Source organism: Polistes fuscatus, unplaced genomic scaffold (assembly GCF_010416935.1).
Source record: "Polistes fuscatus isolate 324 unplaced genomic scaffold, CU_Pfus_HIC Scaffold6, whole genome shotgun sequence".
NCBI lineage: Eukaryota > Metazoa > Arthropoda > Insecta > Hymenoptera > Vespidae > Polistes > Polistes fuscatus.
The window spans coordinates 7,326,819-7,347,090 of NW_025113140.1; the positions used below are offsets into that span (position 1 = coordinate 7,326,819).

Genomic DNA, 20,272 nt, shown 5'->3' on the forward strand with positions numbered 1-20,272 from the left:
ATTATTCTCACCTAGGTTCTTCTTTTTTATCGTTTCCTTGGTATGATGTAGCCTATCGTGTATATAAATATATATATATAACACATACAAACGAATACGCGCATACACCCCTTTTCTTAAATTTCTACCCCTCTTTCGTTCAGGGTCGTGGGGGTGGTACGATTGGTGGTGGAAGTGGAGGTGGTGGTGATGCTGGCGGTGTCCGAAGGGTGCAGCCGGTACCACCAGAGCCTAGACTCCTCAGTTTAGTTACCGCACCACATAAAGGCATTGCGTTGTAGACACCGTTATAACCCACAACATTCTTAATCTTTGATTCTACATATTTCTCATTTTTTGATCCTTTAATTCGATGTATAACATATAATTGTGCGTATATATATATATATATATATATATAAAAATATATGTATAAATAACACACACACGCGCGCGCGCACTTATATACACACCCAAATATACACACACAAACACACACATACACACCCCACACACCCTACACACATTTATATATACGCTCGTGCACGTTGAAAATACATAAAATATCGTCGTCGTCATTGTGTCGTCGTCATCAGTTTAAGAAAAATACAAACGAAAGAAACGGAAAAAGAAAATAATTGTATCATCGTTCAACTCTACGTACGAAGGGAAGGGAAATCTTGTTCGCGAACAAAACGGAAAGAGAGAGAGAGAGCGAGAACGAAAGAAAGTAAGAGAGAAAGAGAGATAGAGAGAAATAGCTGAACTTCAAAAAAAGAACGTCGAAAAATCGCTCACGCGCGTGTGTGCTGCTGTGTGAGTTTTACTTCCGCGTGGGGCCCACGGTGTTAATCTCGACCAAAAAAAATTCGTCAATTTTACGATTACATTTATTACCTTGGATCATCTCATTTTGCACCTTTCTCTCAAATTTTCTCAGCTTCGTCGTCGCTCCTCGCTTTTCTCCGTTTCTCCGGAAGTCGGTGGTTCTCAGTTTCCGATCATTGACCTCTCTTCTTCATCGCATCATCGTTGATATCAAGAAGAGAAAGAAGAACAGAGAGAAAGAGGGAGAGAAAGAGAGATCAAAATTCTGATCTTATATTCGCAAAGAGACAATCTTAATATTCCTCATCCGGAAGATTGTTCTTCGATCACGTGAAGATACCACAAGAGGAGTTTTTATCACGGAAGGAGGAGAAAACGTGTTGGAGGGAAGGAAGGAAAGGAGGAGGCGAACAAATTTGTGCATTTGAAAATTTGAGATAGAAGAAGAAGAAGAAGAAGAGGACCGGACCGGCGGGGACGAACGTGTTTTCTCGTTTCTCTTCTTTCTTCATCTTTTTTTTCTTTCTTTCCCCCTCTCCGTTGGCGGTTAGTGACAAAGAGATATATAGAAAAAGTAATTATTCGAATTAATTAATTAAGCAAAAAATTATTAAGGAAGAAAGAGGGATGATTATTTAGAGACGCGTATTTTGCATGTATTTCGCGATAAGTCAAAAGGTTAACGAGCGTTGAACAAAATTTTTTAAACAGAATTATTTATTTTTCAAATTCGTCTATGAACAAAAAAAAATAATCCAAATCCGTCTCACACAAATAACACCCATCAATCGTCGTGATTAAACACGTTTTATTGTATCGTCCTCGTCGTTACCCCCGCCAAGTCGACGACAGCTCGTCGTCAGGCCGTCATCGTCAGGCCGTCGTCGTCGTCGTCGTCATCGTCGTCGTCTTCGTCGTCGTCGCCGGTAAAAGAAACGTCTTATAACCCGGTCGTCGTTCCGTTCTGCGCCCAGATATCGGCATCCTCCAACCACTGATTTTCATCGTTAACCGGTATGTTCGTTTCTTTCTTTACTTTCGTTGTTTATTATTATTATTATTATTATTATTATTATTATTGTTTTTATTATTATTATTATTATTATGTACTTCCTATTATTAACCTCAAACTCGAGTTATTATTATTATTATCATCATCATTAATTATCTCGTTATATTATCGTTGTTGTTATTATTATTATTATTATTATTATTGTCATTACATTATTATGATTGCATATATCGTTGATTATGTATTATTATTATTAAACGTGCTGCCGTTTTCATCGGTTCCGGCAGAGACGTGTATTCCATCCGCCATATTGAATTTTATACGATCGTCTCTCCTCGATCGCCGATTCGCTGATACGGCGGAGTTTAGTTGTTCGTTTTCCTCTATTTTTTCCCCCGCTTTCTTTAATTATATATATTATTTATGAAAAATGATCCCTTTTTTTAAGAGATCCCTTTTTATACTTGTCATTGTTAAAAGGAAAATTGAAATATTTAGGCAAAACGTTAATCTCTTGTTAGACGTTTCGACGATAATCGTGCCGTAGACATCGACACGAAAAAAAAATCAGCGTACGTCGATCAGAGGAGAGAGAGAGAGATTTAACCCGTGAGGTGTCGCTAGCCGCGGTGCAACTTTGTATCTCGCAGAAGTTAGGGCGTGGCACCCCGAAAGGGCGAGCACGAAAACGCGAATTCAGATTGACGCTAACATCTCTGTTTTGTAATCCAAGAACGCCATGCCAAACATCGTCGACCTATCGAACTATGATTTTTTTTATATCCCTTCGAGGAAAAAGAAATTAACTCGTAGAATGAGTCTAACGTCAGTCTTTCTCATAAATCCGGAATGGGAGACAAAGAAGGTGAAGAAGGATTAAAAAGAAAATATGATGCGAGTAATCAAAGTAATACGAAACGAAACAGATTGATAAATATATAAAAAAAGAGGAAGAGAAAGAGAGAGAGAGAGAGAAAATAAAAAAGAAATTAGTAAACAAGATGGAGAACATCCAGAGCATGTGCAAGGCCTCATCCGGATCCACGATGGACCGAGTCCTCGATCAACCGGCACTGTGGCTCCTTCTCGAGGACAAGCGGGAAGTCTCGAGAGGGATACTTCCGGTCGTGACAACCCTGATCAAAACGGTGCGTGAGAAATGAAAGTGTAAGCGGAAAAAAGTTCGCTTTTATAAATTACCCTCTTCCTTCTTGCCCCTTTACTTCGTATCTTGCGATTAGCCATCCGATGGAGACAATTCGATCGTATTGAAGAATTTACGATGAAAAGAGAAAAATCAAATTAACGGTCCGTAGATCGAGACCGTTGATTTTTCATTTGATATCTTTGTTTTTATAAATCTATAAAACTATCTTTGATCGTTTCCGATCTCCTAAAATAAATAAAATGTTCATCTGGAATATTGGTATTCTTTTTCATTTGTTTTTTTCTTTTCTATTGGAAAAATGTTCGAAGACCGACCATTGAAATATCAAAGATTTACTAATTTGCATTCGCTATCGGTGTGGGGATGTAAATGGTATAAGAGAGGAGACTGAAAAAAGTGAGAAAGAGAATGAGAGCGAGAGAGAAAGAGAGAGATCGGCAGGTCTAGTGAAACCTTAGGTATTGATCGTTTCTGGGTCCATGTGACGCGCCTGCGTTTTGCTGTGGGGTGAAGTCGTACCGAGGGTAAACGCGAACGGAGAGAAAGAGACGGAGAGAGAACTATATCGGGGTTCATATACCCCCGGGGTAGCTGCAACTTTCCTCCATGCTGGCAACCAATCAATGGAGCTTCTACTTACTTCTCTTTCTCTCTCTCTCTCTCTCTCCCTCTCTCCCTCATTCTCTGTCTCTCTCTCTCTCTCTCTCTCTCTCTCTCTCTTTCTCATATACATAAACGTCAGTTTAGTTCTCTGTACTGATTGCCACATGGTCACACCCATTACAGCAAAGCAATGTCACCGATGCCAATTCTATCTTTTTCTTCCTTCTCTCGTGGTAATGGCTGCCATAGATACTTTTTTCCCTTCTAATAAAAAGTATCTTGTATTTGGCTTCATATATTTCAACTTGATCATTTCTTATTTAAAACCATTCTCCATTTTTCATTTCATTTAAAGAGCATTCAACGTACCGTTATTTCTTAATAAACCAAATAAATATTTCTGTATACCACAAATTTGTATTATGTAATTGCATATCTAAATGTTAAATCTCAGTATTCTCAGTAGGTAGTAAATTTCAGTAGGTAGTAAATCTCAGTAGGTATACTTTATAAGAAATAAATACATAAAATTAAATAGAATTCGTGTAAAAATTGGGCTTTTGTGTGGATTTAAAAGGGACATCAGTCCGGGTCTGCCCCATACTGGGCAACGGCTCTAACCATTAAGCTATTCAGGGCCTTACGGTCAACTTCTTTACAAATGCTTGTTTAGAATTGAGGTGTTATTTTTTTTGTTTGTTAATGATCTTGTTTACATAAATATTTACCCTCAGCTTTTTTATTTTTTTAAGCGATGATATCACGAACCTATTTCAGTGAGTTTTGTGAAAAAAACTTACAAAAAAAGGACAGACCAAAATTTAGTCAATGAAAGTGAGAGAGAAAGAGAAAGAGAAAAAGAGAGAGGGGGGGAGGGAAAGAGAAGAAAAGGCGTATCCGTGGACATTAAGCTATATCGATCGGTCAGGCTTTCTAAATGTGTTCTTTAGTATCACAACCGAGGAACGATGCAGCGCAAAACTTGCTCATCGATCGAGACTTCGCCGGTACGGAAAGAACTTATTTCTAGAGAAAGAAAAGGGACAAAGAAAGGTAGGAACTATACTTGCTTTTATTCAATTCTTGATGATGCCAGTCACACGACACATATCTATAAACTATTCCTCCATTTTATTTTTACACACGCGACAGTAACAATTTCTATTTATTTTACGTAAGAGAGTTCGTAAGGTGTATGTGTATCATCTAAGTACGTAATTACATACGTAAGTAGACCGTTGATCGAGGAAACAATATGGAAGGCTTCTTTAGATTGACTTTAATGCAAGAACTTAGTCAGAGTATTAGCGATGCTTTTCAAATTTCCCGCGCTACCTCCTGAAAATAATGATCACGTTTGCGATGGTATTTTCATTACGCTTTATTCGTGCACGCGTATTTATTAAGAATTTAGATACACGCTGTATATTAATCGTACAGTTATACGAAAGAATTTTTCTACGACACGCAATATCAAGCAAAATGATTGGCTCGTAATTAGCGCGAGGTACTGCGACGATTACGTGACTGCTTAATCGATTTACTACCCTTTTCAAGTCTGTCATCCAGTCGAAGAACGTTCGATAATTTCATACGAGGAAGAGAAAAATATAGACACCTTTCTTATTTCTATTTATACAGGATATTTCATAAACGTATGTCGATATTTCAAAAGAGGTATTTATGTAATAAAAAAAGTACAAAATGTCATATAAATATATGTCTATGTAATAATAATAATGTTCTATGTAATATGTTTTGATCTTTTATGTAATGTTTATTAATATTTTCTATCGAAATATACAACATTCCAAATTTTACTCAGTCAATAATAATATTAGCAACAATCAATAGCGTTCTAAAATCGACAAAATAGTTTTGTATACTCACGCTGAAATGATCGACATCCATTTTATCTATAACCGTGCCAACAAAACTAAACTAAACATATGTCGACTTTACTAATTGTAAGAAAACTTTTCGATACGTAGAATTCCGAATCGTAGAATGTTATCATTCATTTATACAAATGGTTGGTGCAAGAAGCGCACATTTGAAACATTTTCTTTAATCACACCTATAATTTGAAAACTAACAATTTATCGGGCATATGTTTATATGGCTTTTTTACTTGTTTATTGTGTAGATATACCCCATGAAATATTAACATGTATTTATAAAACACCCTATATAGAAACTCATCTACTTTGTATCTTTTTGTTTATTTAAATATTTCTTAATATATTTATACGATTCTGTTAATATATTTATACGAAACTGTTTTTTATTAAAAAGTTGGCGTTCTATTAAATGTAATGTCTCGTTTGTTACATAGGAAAATTTACCGTTCATCAGCGGCGTTCACGTCAAAACGGATTATTCATTAATGTTTTTCAATTTTGTCGTTACCGTTACTTACTTCTTCAATACTCTTACTTCTGAAGCTGGGTTACCGTTTTAAAATAGCCTCGCGTTCTTCTCCATCGCGTTATGTGTATGTATGTACATGTTAGCGTTACTCTGTGAAATCCGTTAATTCGTGAAATGACTAGCTAAATACTCAAATAACTATACCGATCTGTTTAAATATGAAAAAAGGCAGAATTACATATTTCAACTAGACAATATAAGAATTCACGAGTAGCTAGCAGTTAAAGTATGAAATTGAAATTTGATCCGTAGATTAGATCGGGCAGAACAGCACGCCTAACAGAACATTTCTTTTCAAAGTACAGGAAGATATAAGAATGAATAACTATGAGCATTGTTATAGAAAGAAAGCAAACTTTAAAAACGGATCAAATTTCAATATCATACTTTACCTACTCGCCTCTCGTGAATTCGTATAATATATCCTCGTTATTTCTTAAAACTATTAGTTTAAAAAAACTTTTTTTTTATATCCTTTCCCAAAAACGTTTAGTTATTTCGGGTATAACATAGGATTTCTCCGATTTAATTGGATTATACAATTTAACGCTAATATACAAAGTATATGAAAAGATTGGAATTTAGTAGAAATATAAAGGAGTCTTTTCGGCCTTGTAACAGCAGAGTTCAGTAACCTCGAACAGCTGGACAGAATTTTGACCGAACTATGGTCGACGTGCAATTACATCCGTCCCTTTTCTAATGCGGATCGATGACGGCTACATAGGACTAACCCTCGAAAAATATAAATTACGACAGCTGAATCATGACTAGTCGGAACGAACCAGTAGACCAAGCGTTTGCATTCATTCTTTGAGATATATGATCGTGCTGAGACCTTTTTCTTCGCTGAAAATGATCATATTTTTTATTGTATTTTAAAACATTGTAAATTTTTATATTTTTTCTGTCATAACAACATCAAAGTGATTTTATTTAAAAACCACGATATTGTAAATATTAATCTAAAGGATCGATTAGGCTAAGTTTGAGATTTACAAAAGCAAGAAAATCTAGAGTAACATAGAAGCATTTTTTCCTAACAGTTTTACGAGTAACGAGAATCAAAGACTTAAAACGAGTAATCGTGACAAAGAAATAATCAAATAATAAACGGACGTACGCATGAAATGTATTAATATTTGTAGAATTTTTAACTAAATCAATTTATAATTTTATCGAAAATACTATTTTATTCGCATAAAAATATAGTCAAAATGCGGTTCACATCGAACGTTTTAGACATCCGTTGTTCCGTTCTCGTATCTCGTTATATTTTTCCCGCTTCCTTTATTCGAGACGAAATTATCACGCATCATCAAAAAGAAAGTTACTGTTCGACATAACTTCCATGGTACGCGGTAACGGAAATAAATATCCAACAACTCTGGGAGTATAGTTATTGGCACAGCAGCCAAATTTTTATCGGTTCATTTCGTCAGTACTGCATAATTTTGGTTCGTCATCGTTTCAAAGAGAGAAAGAGAGAGAGAGAGAGAAAGTTTACTTGAACGACAAAATTTTGTTTTGAGGTCATACGTGAGCACACTTTCACTCTCACTGTTGATCTATGATTTTTATATTACAGATTTTTTATATTTTTTTATAATTTTCTTTTCTTAATTAAAAATATTACCGCACCCAACAAGACAATACTGTAAGGTCAATTGAGAAAAAAAAACAATAAAAGGAGTCAAGCGTTTTTAAGGTCATCGGTAATATACGTTTATTCGATAAATGACGAGAACAATGTATTGGTACAAAAAAAAAAGAAAGAAAGAAAGAAAGAAAGAAAAGAAAAATTAGCAAAGCTGGATGATCTCCAGAAACTCTATGCTAAGCGTCTCTCAGGACGAAACGAAAGGCGACACCGTGTGTGGCACGTCCGAGATTTGAAAAGGTGTCCAAACGGAAGTGGGGATCGGTGAACCGATAGAGTAAATTGGAGCAGAAACATAATCCAACTTGGGAGGGAGGGAGAAAAGGAAGTAGGATATAAGTAAGGTGTACTCTGCAGGTGAACTTATTTCTATGAGCATTGAAAAGTTCATTTACTTTTCTCGACATCATTTCTTTTTTCTTTTATTTTTATTCATTTTGTTTATTCTATTTCGATTTTGTAACTTCAAAAAATAAAAGTTTCGAACGTCATATATCTGATAATTAGACGATGAAAGTTACGCGTTATCCTTAAAGATATCGTAGGATGTTATTTCGAGGGAACTCGTTTGGGATCCTAGCAGGAAGGTTCAACGAGAAGGACCCTTATCTCGATGCGATAGGGTAGTGGAGCTGGATCAAGAACCGTAAAGAGGTGGTTATGATCTACAACGAAAGTATGAAGGGGTGCGAAGGACTTCCAAAAGAACGTACTCCTTTTTCCAATAGCATACGATAAAGGGATACTCGTATATACATATGCATTTGCAAGGGATCAATTCTTCCAATTTATTAATCATTACTTGTTAATTAATTACTATACTAATAAAACATTAGATTGATATCATAATAACGAGGCGAATTTGTGAAAAAATTCGTACTAATTGCCTTTGTTATGGCGATACATCATCTTACAATTATTATAATAATTAGAATGAAAACGAGCACCTTTAAAAAAAAAGAAATCGCACGGAAAGCAGGTCCAGCTAATTCAACCGTTTCAATATTTTTCACGAACCCTACATTTAGTTTCTTTCTTATTTCTTTATTTTTTTCGACGAATCTTCTCGTAGGGTAAAGAAGTTTAACACGTGAAAGCGATGTTTGAAGAAAATCGGAGGGCGTCGATAACTTTGACGTTCTTTCTTCCGACGATACGATATCGCGAACCCTTTCTCGCAAAGGGAAAAAAAAGTAAAAAAATTGGGAAGGAGCGATCATGGCGTCGCGTCATACAAAAAGGGTTTTACGTACGCGCATGTTCGCCGCCGCGTTCTTTCTCTCATCGTTTGCGTTCGCATTGTTGGCAATTCTCATCCCTGCGTTTAGCTCCTCTTGCGGTCACTAACGGAACTAACATGGCGTGCTTGCTCGTGTGAAAAGGAGGGACGTGTATGTGTTCAGTCTATAGGTAGCCTCCGCCCGTAACGCGTCTTTTCTTCTGTTTCCTTAGTCTAGTATTTAACGCTTTAATTTCTTATCTCGCGATATCCTTCCATCATCGCCCTATTCTTACTCATCCTTCGCTTTCTCTTTTTCCCATTTTTTCAACTAACCGATGCAAATAAATTAGACACACATACATACACAAATATACATACTAATACAAACGCGTCGAAAGAGTATTCACATATCCTATATATATATATATATGTATATATATGTATATATATAGGTATATGTGTATATATGTATATACATAGATACACAGAGACGCGAGTTCTTTCTCTTTCTATGTCCTTGTTCTTTCTTTACATCTCTCCTTTCCTTCTGGAATAGAGGAAAAGACGAATGAGCGTGATACGACGTCAATTTTCATTTTCGTTGTTGTCATCGTCGTAGTCGGTCGTCGTCGTCGTTGTTGCGTGGTGAAATTAAACGTGTGTGCAACGTTACGCATATTTCCTTCCGAAGAGTGAAAGAAAGAAAGAAAGAATCAGGGAGAAAGAAAATCATTCCGAGAGAAAGGTGAAATATAAATGCTGATTTACGTGCGTCTACAACGTTGTACTTTTCTTTCATTGATTTCTCCTTCCGTTCCGGGCGGCGGTGCGAGAGCGTGATAAGAGAAGAAGATTCGCTACACTCGAGAAAAGATACAAGAGCCAAGAAAAGAGGAACCTACAGATTACTTTTTATCTACCGAGTTTCCAACTTTTCCTTGGAACGAGAGTTAAGAAGAGTGTCGAGCGAAAAGATAATACATAAAGTAAGAGAAAAAGAAACATTTCGTAAGATTATTATTTATTTCTTGATGGTCGCGTGCGACGCCAAGTAATGTAACAAACAAAATTTACAGAAGGAAACAGAAAGAAAGAAAGAAAGAAAGAAAGAAAAAAAAATAGAGAGGGAAATAAGAAAAGACCGAAAGAAAAGAAACGTATCGAGAAAGCAACACACACATAAAGTTACACAAGAAAATTCTGGATATTTTTGGAAGTGTGTGTGAGAAAGGTGAACAAAGAACAGGTAAGAAGATAAAATCAAGAAGATGCTCCTTTTTCTATACTTTTTCCTCTTTCTCTTTCTCTTCGCGAGTATTTCTTTTTTTCTTCTTTTTTTATGCAATTTTTTCTCTTCTTCTGAAACATTGAAAAAGCACGTGCGCGCGGTAGTTTCCTGGAACGTTGACGGTTCTCTCAACCCTCGTTCCTGCCATCTCTTTTTCTTTTTCTCTCTCTCTTTATCTATCTATCTATCTTTATCTTTTTTAATGCGTGTCCTATCCCCTCTACATATTCTTTCTTTCCTTCCCCTTCTGAATGCGCTGCTGCTGCTGCTGCTGCTGCGGCGTGTCACGTACTCATGCTGCGTATCATGTATGTACATGTGTGTGTGTGCGAGAGCTGCTTGGGTGGAAGTATTTCTCTCCTTTTCTTTCCTTTTCTTTTTTTTTTTTTATCTCCATCTCGCTCGCTCTCCGTAGTGCGCTCACGCCAAGTGAACAAGAGAGAGAGAGAGAGAGAGAAAGGGAGTGATAGAAGAACATAAAAGGGGAGCCGTACGGCTAACGGGAGGGTGGATTGCTAAGAGGGGCGGAGACGTTGTAGCAGTGCTCGTATTGATCGGTCCCAGCCACGCAATTTTCATGATCCGTCGTCATGGCCACCTAGCCAGCGGCCGAAGATCGTATCTACCGACGACGTTCGTGAAAATCGAACTTTAACCCTTCAGAAATAAACCCTCCACGTGCTTCGCTTTATTATACTATAAATCATTACTATTTTATATATACATATTTTTCTTTAAACTTTCTTTTCATCTTTTTTAAGATACGTTATATATACATATTTTGCTAATTATAATATATGTGTGTCTTTGTATACTATACAAATTAATTTCTATCATTTAATCATTTTTAAATGTTTTCAAGATTTTTTTACAGACCTTCCCAATTTTCATATTTTTTTAAACGTTGTGTATTAATCATTTCATTTATATCTAATAAATGTTCTATGAAAACAATATTTGTATAAGGATTTTATTGGATAAAAAGATTAATTATGATAATAGAAATATGGAAGTTATCTCGTCTGACGTAGTTCAAGTCCGCGGTTCCGCAAAAACTTTGTTTCAATTCCGTTGGTTCGCCCGTCCTAGGAATATCGCGTGTTCTTTCATCGAACCAACGTAACTTTTTTGTTTTTTCTCTAAACCTCGTTGTATCTCGTTTATAAACATTATTCAACATAAGACCACAAACTATGTATAATATATAACATTTATGTATATAATTGCGTATAAAAGCTATTGTTTTATTGAGAAATTTATACTCAAAAGAATATCTAATTCTACGAAAGAAAAATTGAATAAAAATTTCCATGGAATAATATTATTTTTAATGAAGTAGCTAAAATGCAGAATGTTTGTAGCAGAATTGTAGCAGAAAAAGTAACGTTCGATGTCATCATCGTAGTATACCCTAAAAGAGGTAGCAACCCCTTGCATAAACTTTGCATGTATATATGTATATTGTATATATGTAAGCGTGCCCTGTGTCCTTCATATATGGAATTAGTCCATATTGTATTCATTGTTTCTTGGATAAACAAAACAATATTGCTCTATCCATGTTGAGTGCTCGCAGTTTTTTCAAGTCAGAGCATCGAACTATGATATTTTCTCATGATGTGCAGATTTTGTCTCTATCTATCTATCTATCTATCTATCTATCTATCTATCTATCTTTTTCTTTCGGCCTCCATTGTGGAAGAGTCCTAAAATACGCGCGTCGGTGAGTGCGCTCGTGTCAATCGATAACGACGAAGATGCGGTGCTACGATAAAACTTGCCCATAGCATACATATATATATTGTACTTATATATACGCATACACATGTATATAGAATTTTAACCACGCGGAATACTCCCACGCACGCACACGTTAACTTTTTTGTGCAAATACGTTTGAATTCTTTCTCCCCTTTTATTCCTTTCGTCGTTATATATTAGTTAGGAAGAAAACGTTGGGTCGTCGTTTAAACCACCTGCGGTGTGTCACTTAGTTTCCTGTCGTGTCTCTATAATTAGAGTTATATACATAACCTCACTTTTCTACTACTTGTTAGTTGGCTGATTGAAATTTTGATCGATTTTTACGAATTAGCTAGCTTTTGCTCTTTGCGTTCTATACTCCTATGTTTTCCGAACGAATATTATCGGACATCGATGATCGTAGGTGTAGCATAATTCTGATTAGATTTTTTGCCCGATACCCTGTGATACTTTTTATAATTTTATATTCTCTATTATATCATTGTCCATCTATTTTCAATTTTATCCTGATAAACGAATTGAACATTCATGATTTATTCTGTGACAACGATTGACTCGAATGATTTCTTTTACTTTTTTTCTTCTTATGTTTTTATAATCATCATTTCGAACGAAAATTACAATGTTACTCGTTAAACGATCTACATTCGAGATAGTTTAGATAACTATGTCGTCTACATTTGAGAGATTTAATCCTTTCAACGAAAGAAAAAAAAAAGAGAAGAGAAAAAAAAACAGAAGAAACTGCCCATCGAGCAAGTACAATACAACTCTTTTATATCGTTTTTGCTCTTTACCGCTTTTCATTTTGCCGTATGTTGTTCTATAGGTAGTTGCCCCGCGTCTCAGAACAGTGGTTCTCAATCTTATCTAAAAGAAAGTACTCACTTATCGGGTGTCAAAAATGAGTACAATCAAATTTTGTCGAGTATAATATTAAAAACCTTTTTGCATTTTATCGAAATTAACTAAGCTCGTAGCTTGAGAACCATCGAAAACCATGGGAATCGTTATTATCCTCGGAACATAATAGAATCTATCTATCTATTACCCCTAGGACGCCGTGGACAGCTCGTTTGGGGTGGTTATTAAAGTGTGGTAGTGACTACTTCGATTCGGTTGTATGCGTGCATCCATATATTTATGCGAGTTCTGTATGAAGGGACCCTAAGGACAGCTGACGGTCGTATACGTTGTCGAGGCAGTGAAGAGCGATCGAGGTGGGTCGCGGGGAGGGGAAAAGAAGGGGGTGGACGACGAATGTAGAAGAGGCTGAAGGGAAGTTGCAACGGCGATGTAGAAGGATAGAAAAAGAAAGGAAGAGGGAATTAAAATATACCTTGGTGGCTCGTGCCGCCGGCTGATATACATATATATGTATGTCGTAGCAGCTGTGTATACATACTCGTTTCTCTCTACATGCAACACCCTATATAACAGTGTCTCTCAATCAGTAGTTCACCCTTATGTTGTATGTATAAGCCCTTTTTTTTTAACTGTCCGCCATGTTATCTAACTTTGCGTGGCATGTAAATTCTCAATGAGCCACGTTACCAGTATACGGGCACGGTTATATAGAATCTACAGAAAATCTACGATGCCTATCTCATCGCATTATAGAAATTCGGTGTGGGAATCATTTTTATTATACTAAATTCTTCGTTAGAATTACATTTAACTCCATTCTCTCTTTTGGCATTATTCATTTCGATCTCTTTTTTTAATAACTTATTCTTTTCAAATCTTTTTTTTGATATCGCATGGCAACAGTTTTTACAAGGATAATAAAAAAGTTTTGATATATATCGATGGAGAAATAAAGCTTATTAATTATTCATTTGAATTTAGTTGATAAATATATTTTGAACAAATGTCTTGTAAATGTTGTTTCTTTCTTTTGGTCTATATAAAACCAGAAAACAGTGTTTCCTGTCGGTAAGATTTCTGCTCCAATTTTTGACGTAGAAAAATTGGATGAGTGTATAAATTTCATGAACTTGCCGGCAATTTAAACAAAAACAGTTTATAGCCGATTTGTTTGCAATTTATATATACATAAACACGTAAATAAAAAAGTTTATACAAAATTCTCCAAAATAGGTTATGGTTCCGAATGCTACAGTGGCTTCTCCCCCCCCCCCTTAATTCTTTATAACAATAAGTACTTTAATAATTAATAATATTTTTTCTCGGATAACTTTATTTAAGACTCGTTTTACATGGTTTTTCTCTAAGAAAGGATAAGCCAGGATTGTTAAAATGTTTAAATTGAAGATGCGAATAAGGAAAGTTTGGAAAATATTTCTATATAGGACTAACCGCTGTGCAAGTTCTCCCCTTCTACTTCTTTTTCATTCGTTCTTTTTTTTTTTCTCCTCCCTTTTCTCCTACTCTCTTTTTTGTTCAACCCCTGGTAAGTAAATCCCTTTCTTTGACTCATCTACCGGGTGTCTCCTTTTGATAAAAAAAAATTTTTGATTTTTCGCTAGCTCCTTAACGAGGCCAGCAAACTTAAGCGTTTTTCATTAGTTATTTATTTCAAATAAACAAAAGTGCAAATATCGGCATTGAGTATTTTTCGTCTTAACAATGATATAATATGTTTTTATGTATACAAATATGTTGTTTGGTTAAGATCTATAATGATACTTACATTTTTCTTTCTTTTTATGAATTTACATATAATATTTATCATTTCAATGATATATTCGTTAATTTTAATTATTGAATTACTCAAGAGTACTTTTTTATAGTCAATACACATTCGACACCCTGTAGATATGTTCGTAGATACCTACCATTTTAGTAGTAGTAGTGGATAGGTAGGGGATAGAGCGGGGAGTGGTTACACGGGGGAGCCCCAGTCCTTTAATCGTCGAGTCGACGGGGTTCATTGCCCCTTAAAATTATCCAGTCTCCTATTGGGCCCTTTTCTTCGACTTTTTTAACATCAATACTATTCGTTCGTTCTTTACGATCTCCGTTTCTCTGGAAGTCATTGTCGAACTGAATTGAAATATCGAGTCGCCATTTTATTTTCTTTTTTCCCCTTTTTGTCTCCCTCTTCATTCGTAGAAGAAGACAAATGTTATTTATAAATATCATGATGTGGAAATTATTATTGTTCGATGTAAAATTTGAAGAGACAGTTGTCGTATAAGTTTAATACAGGGCTGGCTCAATAGTATATATCTCCCCCCCCATTATCTAAATTAGTTTGATTTTCAGTATTTCTATCATTTTTTATTTGAAATTTTTGTTAAAATTATACAATAGTTAATATAAAAAATTAATAAATAAACAAAAAATAAAAAATGACGCTTTTCGTAAAACTTTTTTAGCATTTGAGGGAATTGATCGTATAAGAAATGTTCTGGAAAAGATTTTCTGGTCATTTTTAATACTATAAATTTTTTTTATATGATGTTGGTACTCCAAAACCATTGGACTACTAGTCCAATTGTCTGAAAATCACTTTGTACACAAAGTAATTCCGTGACTATAGCCATCCACAAACAGCATTCCATTAGTATCAATCTCTTGTACAAAGAATAAAGTAAATCGCATAAAAATACTGAAATAAAATATACATTTACTTTAGTTAGCAGTAAATAATTCGAATGATACGTATTCATTAGCGTTGATGCTCATCGAACGAAAAATATTTTCGATTACTACATTTAATAAATGAAAAGTTACTTCAAGCTATTAAATGAGTCATGAACTATCATCCAAATTATTTAAAAATAAAAATCTATAATATACTATATATTCATGTATTTTCATTCTAACTCTAATATCGTTTTCTTTCGTACATTTATATATTATATTATTATAATACGTAAATATTCGTATAGATATATATTCTTTATTGTCCTAACTATGAACAAGGGCAAAAACGAGAAAAACAACGGACGATGGTTTCTAAACGATTTTCTGCATCCGTGTGTTCGTGTTTTGGTTAACTTAGCTTGTTGTTTTCTCGTCCTTCGCGGATTTACCTCGTAGTTGGTCGTGTCGTCGAACAACAAACTATTTATTCCATTTTTTTTTTTTTTTTGGTCTCTCGTTTCCCTCTCTTCTTGTTTATATTTAATTCTACGTTTTTTTTCGGCGTTGCTACGCGATGCTTGTGTGTACTTGTATTCATATTCTTCTTCTTCTTTTTCTTGTTCTTTTTCTTCTTCTTCTTCTTCTTCTTCTTCTTCTTCTTCTTCTTCAACCAATCATCGTGTCGCGCAATCGATATTGTTACTCGAAGAAGTCACGATCCTCTAATATCTTAGAAATTTAAGTAAATTTTTATCATTTTTATCAAGCCACTCGATTGACTCTTTTTCAACAATTTTTGTCGAAATCGATATTGTACGTAAGTTGAATACAATTGAAAAATAATTTCGCGTATAAAATTAATCGCGTGAATCATTTTTAAATGAATCATTTTATTAACAATAATTGAATAATTGAGGACAGGTGAGTGGGGTCCAGTCACGTTGAATTACTAGTTCCTGGTATGAACATAGTTTAAACCACGTAGGCACGATTAATAACATGGATGAGTGACCGTCCGGAAAAACAAAAGACAAAAATTGTATGCTGTTTATTCCAGACAAATGAAACAAGACGCGACCTCTCTGATAGTATTGAATAAGTGTGAGAAAGTATTAATAGAAAAGTATCTCGAACCCGTAAAAGGGAAAGTAAAAAGACGAGAATTAAGGAAAGGTGTTTTAACCGATGAAAATTTGAAATACGCATATATTTATGATTTTTTTTTATTTTTTTTTTAGCGAGATCGGTTTATAGGAAGTCGTAAGAACAAGTTATTTGGAATAATCAATTTGAATTGTTCTGCTTTCTCTATTTTTTAGATTTCGTACGTAGTTAGTGACGACCCCTCAGAAGAGTGCAATGATGGCGAACGGAATGGACACCGTTGTACAACAAAATGGAGGATCCACCCTCGGACAGACATCGCAGGAGGAGTCGAAAACGAATCTCATCGTCAATTATTTGCCTCAAAGTATGACGCAGGATGAGATCCGTTCTCTCTTTTCGAGTATAGGAGAGGTCGAAAGCTGCAAGCTTATCCGCGACAAACTTACCGGTAAGAAATTTTACAATTAATAGGTTATATTATTAATTAATCTAAGTTATATATATTTATATATTTATTTATTTCATGGTTTATTAATGTTATAATTCGACGTAAGAAAAAATAATTAATAAATTTAATTTATCCTGTTTTTTTTTTTTTTTTTTTTACTAAAGTTAATTACATAATTATTCTTGTAAATATATAATTATAAAAATACGTATATGTATTGTATATGTATATACATTTCTTTATACGTTCCATGGCTAATTTCTTTGAAAATCATTGAAACAACAATGCATCGTGAGTTGCTAGTTTTACGAATGCTAGAACAAAAAAATAGATTAAAAATCGCTACATATATATGAAGGAGAAGGGGAAACAATTGTATGTGTGTGTGTATCTGTGTGAAAGAGAGAGAGAGAGAGAGAGAAGGAAAGAAAGAGAACACCTGTCAGTAACAGCTGTTATTCTACGTTTTCTAATCGGATTCTCACGATAAAATCGATTTGGCTGAAATTTTATCGATTATAACTAGTAGAATGAACAGTTTAACAATCACGTAGGCGTATATAGTAATGGCAAAATATCATTAGAATCCTTTCCTATTCGCGAACGTGAAAATACACGTATTTCTAAAACGAATCATTTCTAATAATGTGTTTTTTTTTCTTTTTTTTTTTCGTTCCTTAGTAAAATAATGATTAATGTTACAAAATATTTCCACACGGTGTTGTGTAACTGCATAATTACTTTCTGCTTGTTATTTGAATAAAAATAGAAAAAAATGAATAAAGAAAAACGAAAAAAAAAAAAAAAAAAAGAAAAATAACAAAAAATAGAAAAAAAAGCAAGGAGGAAGATCGTCTTCATTGCAAAGTGATGACGTAATTTGGGCGTCAAGAGAGAGAGAGTACACACAAAGTATTGGCTTCTCTACTAGCTAGTAGATCTATTTCGCTAAATAGAGGATGAGGGCATGGCTTATAAACTTGGACGATTATAAATACGCGAAACGTTGTATAAATCCTCTTCCACGAATAGTGGCTATTATTTCAGGATAGTGGTTGTGAGCATCGGTTGTGTTGTTACTTCGATGAATTGAAAAAAAAAAAAAGAAAAAAAAGAAAAAGTTATGCGAGAAGAAGTAGAATTTTATATCGCGCACACCGTGTATATGCCGAGAAGAAAAGATAAACAAATTTTTTATATTTTCTCTGCAATAAGATGAAAAATAAAGAGAATAATAGATAAATCGATGGATAGATAGATAATAGGAAAATAGATAGATGGATAGATGGATAGATAAATAGATAAAATGAAAACGTGCGTAGACGTTGCGTCTCTATTTTTGGCAAGTAAAGAGCGGGGGCGTCATTTGGTTTGAAGCTTTGCCGCTTTATGCTTGACCTCACTGCGTGTAAAATTGCAGGACCGTATCAAACGTGGGTTGGTGGGAGTGTGTGCTCTTTTTCGAAATTTCACGTCATCGTTTTTTTGCGCACGATATATATCTATATGTTTGTAGATGTATATATAGATATGTATATACGGTGAGTCAAAAGTACATATGTTTTCAAATTTGATGAATTCGTTTCTTGATATAAAGTGTGAATCGATAATTTCATTAGCTAAAAAAGCGTCGCTGTTCTCAAATATTTATTACAAGTCAGTAGTATCAAATGATGACTGAAGAAAAAGTATCTTGTCATTGTTTGATGTTTATCGTTTCCATTATTTCTATAATAAAGCGTTTTAAATATAATATTCATGGAAATAATTTATTCACGCTTCTGAAATTTGAAATCATATGTTTTTTGCTCATCCTATATACATATGTTAGTATTAAATTGTATAATTTACATAAATAATGATATCATTTGAAACTGTAGCATAGTTTATTGCATTATTCTGTATCTATTGTATTTTGATGATATTTTTCTTTTATATGAATTGCATCTTTTAATAATAATCGTACTTATTTCTTTACTTGCAGGTCAGAGTTTGGGATATGGCTTCGTTAATTACCATCGGCCTGAAGACGCTGAGAAGGCCATAAACACGCTTAATGGTCTTCGTCTGCAAAATAAAACGATCAAGGTCAGTCTAGAAAATACATTAGTAATATAGTTTAATGTACCTAACCTCAGATATATAAGGTTATCTATATTCCGCTGATTTGTCATTTGATTAATTGAAACCTCAATTTTGTCAGGTATCGTACGCGAGACCGAGCAGCGAAGCGATCAAAGGTGCGAACCTTTACGTCAGCGGTTTACCGAAGAACATGACGCAGTCGGACTTAGAGAACCTTTTCAATCCTTACGGAAGGATCATTACTTCTCGAATACTCTGCGACAACATCACTGGTAAGTTGTCGAGAGAGCCGAGAAACAAGAAAATGCATCACGTTGATCTTGCATTACGATAGATATAAACGACACAAATTAAGTTTTTATTTAGAACTACAAAAAAGAAAGAATTAAAAAAAAAAAAAAATAAAGAATAGAATTTTTTGGCCCACGAGGGAGGAGGAATGGCTATAATAAACGTTGGAGGAGTCGAATTTTAAGATAAATAGAAAACCTATTGCACGCAACATTAGTTGTAAAAACAGCAATTAGAAATAATGTTATACTTTTAAAAATATTTATAAATCGCGCGTTTCTGACACGTCCGGGTGATGGGGCTTCTATTATTGATTCTTTGCAAAAAAAAAAAGAAAAAAAGAAAAGATCGTAATCTTTGTGTAACATTCTCGATTCGATCTCATCATTTTATATCGTGAGGTGCTACATAAATAAAATACGTTCCCACGCCTTTGTTCTAACGACAGAAAGAAAAGGAAATAAAATAAAAGAAAAAAGAATCAATTTTACATTCAAATCTCCCGCTTACGGTATAATACGGTTTACGATCGAAAAAAAACAAATTATATCATTTGTTGGTTGTTGCAAAAATAACTACTAAACTATATTAACGAATCCTCAAGCTTGAGTTTGATCTCAAAAAAAGGCGGATGAAAAAGCATATGCGACGAGAAAAAAAAAAGAAAGAGAAGGATAGGTGAGTAGGCCATGGGGTTGAAGTTGTTGTATGTGGGCTGGGTCGGTGCGCCTTTCATCGTAGTGAGAACGAAAATACGATCATGGAAAATGATAATCGTGGTCAGTGAATGAGAACCGTCGTCATATTGGTTGCTATTTTTCCGTTATTTTTTATT

The 20,272-nt window shown here is 34.5% G+C and overlaps 1 protein-coding gene across 7 annotated transcripts in view; it reads left to right on the forward strand.

The window, feature by feature from the left end:
* LOC122523474 (ELAV-like protein 3) overlaps positions 1 to 20,272 on the forward strand; it is a 40,743-nt gene that overhangs the window by 8,406 nt on the left and 12,065 nt on the right. The window contains exons 1-8 of one of the 7 annotated variants that reach the window (XM_043645240.1): positions 551 to 1,821; positions 2,341 to 2,986; positions 4,343 to 4,643; positions 9,459 to 9,888; positions 9,979 to 10,148; positions 16,826 to 17,061; positions 19,046 to 19,149; positions 19,265 to 19,418. In XM_043645240.1, the coding sequence (XP_043501175.1) occupies positions 16,866 to 17,061; positions 19,046 to 19,149; positions 19,265 to 19,418 (454 nt within the window). In that variant the 5' untranslated portion in view covers positions 551 to 1,821; positions 2,341 to 2,986; positions 4,343 to 4,643; ... (1 more) ...; positions 9,979 to 10,148; positions 16,826 to 16,865. Of the gene's footprint in view, positions 1 to 550; positions 1,822 to 2,340; positions 2,987 to 4,342; positions 4,644 to 9,064; positions 9,137 to 9,458; positions 9,889 to 9,978; positions 10,149 to 16,825; positions 17,062 to 19,045; positions 19,150 to 19,264; positions 19,419 to 20,272 lie in introns of those variants that run through there. The other 6 variants (XM_043645235.1, XM_043645238.1, XM_043645237.1 and 3 more) reach the window with 6 other exon arrangements.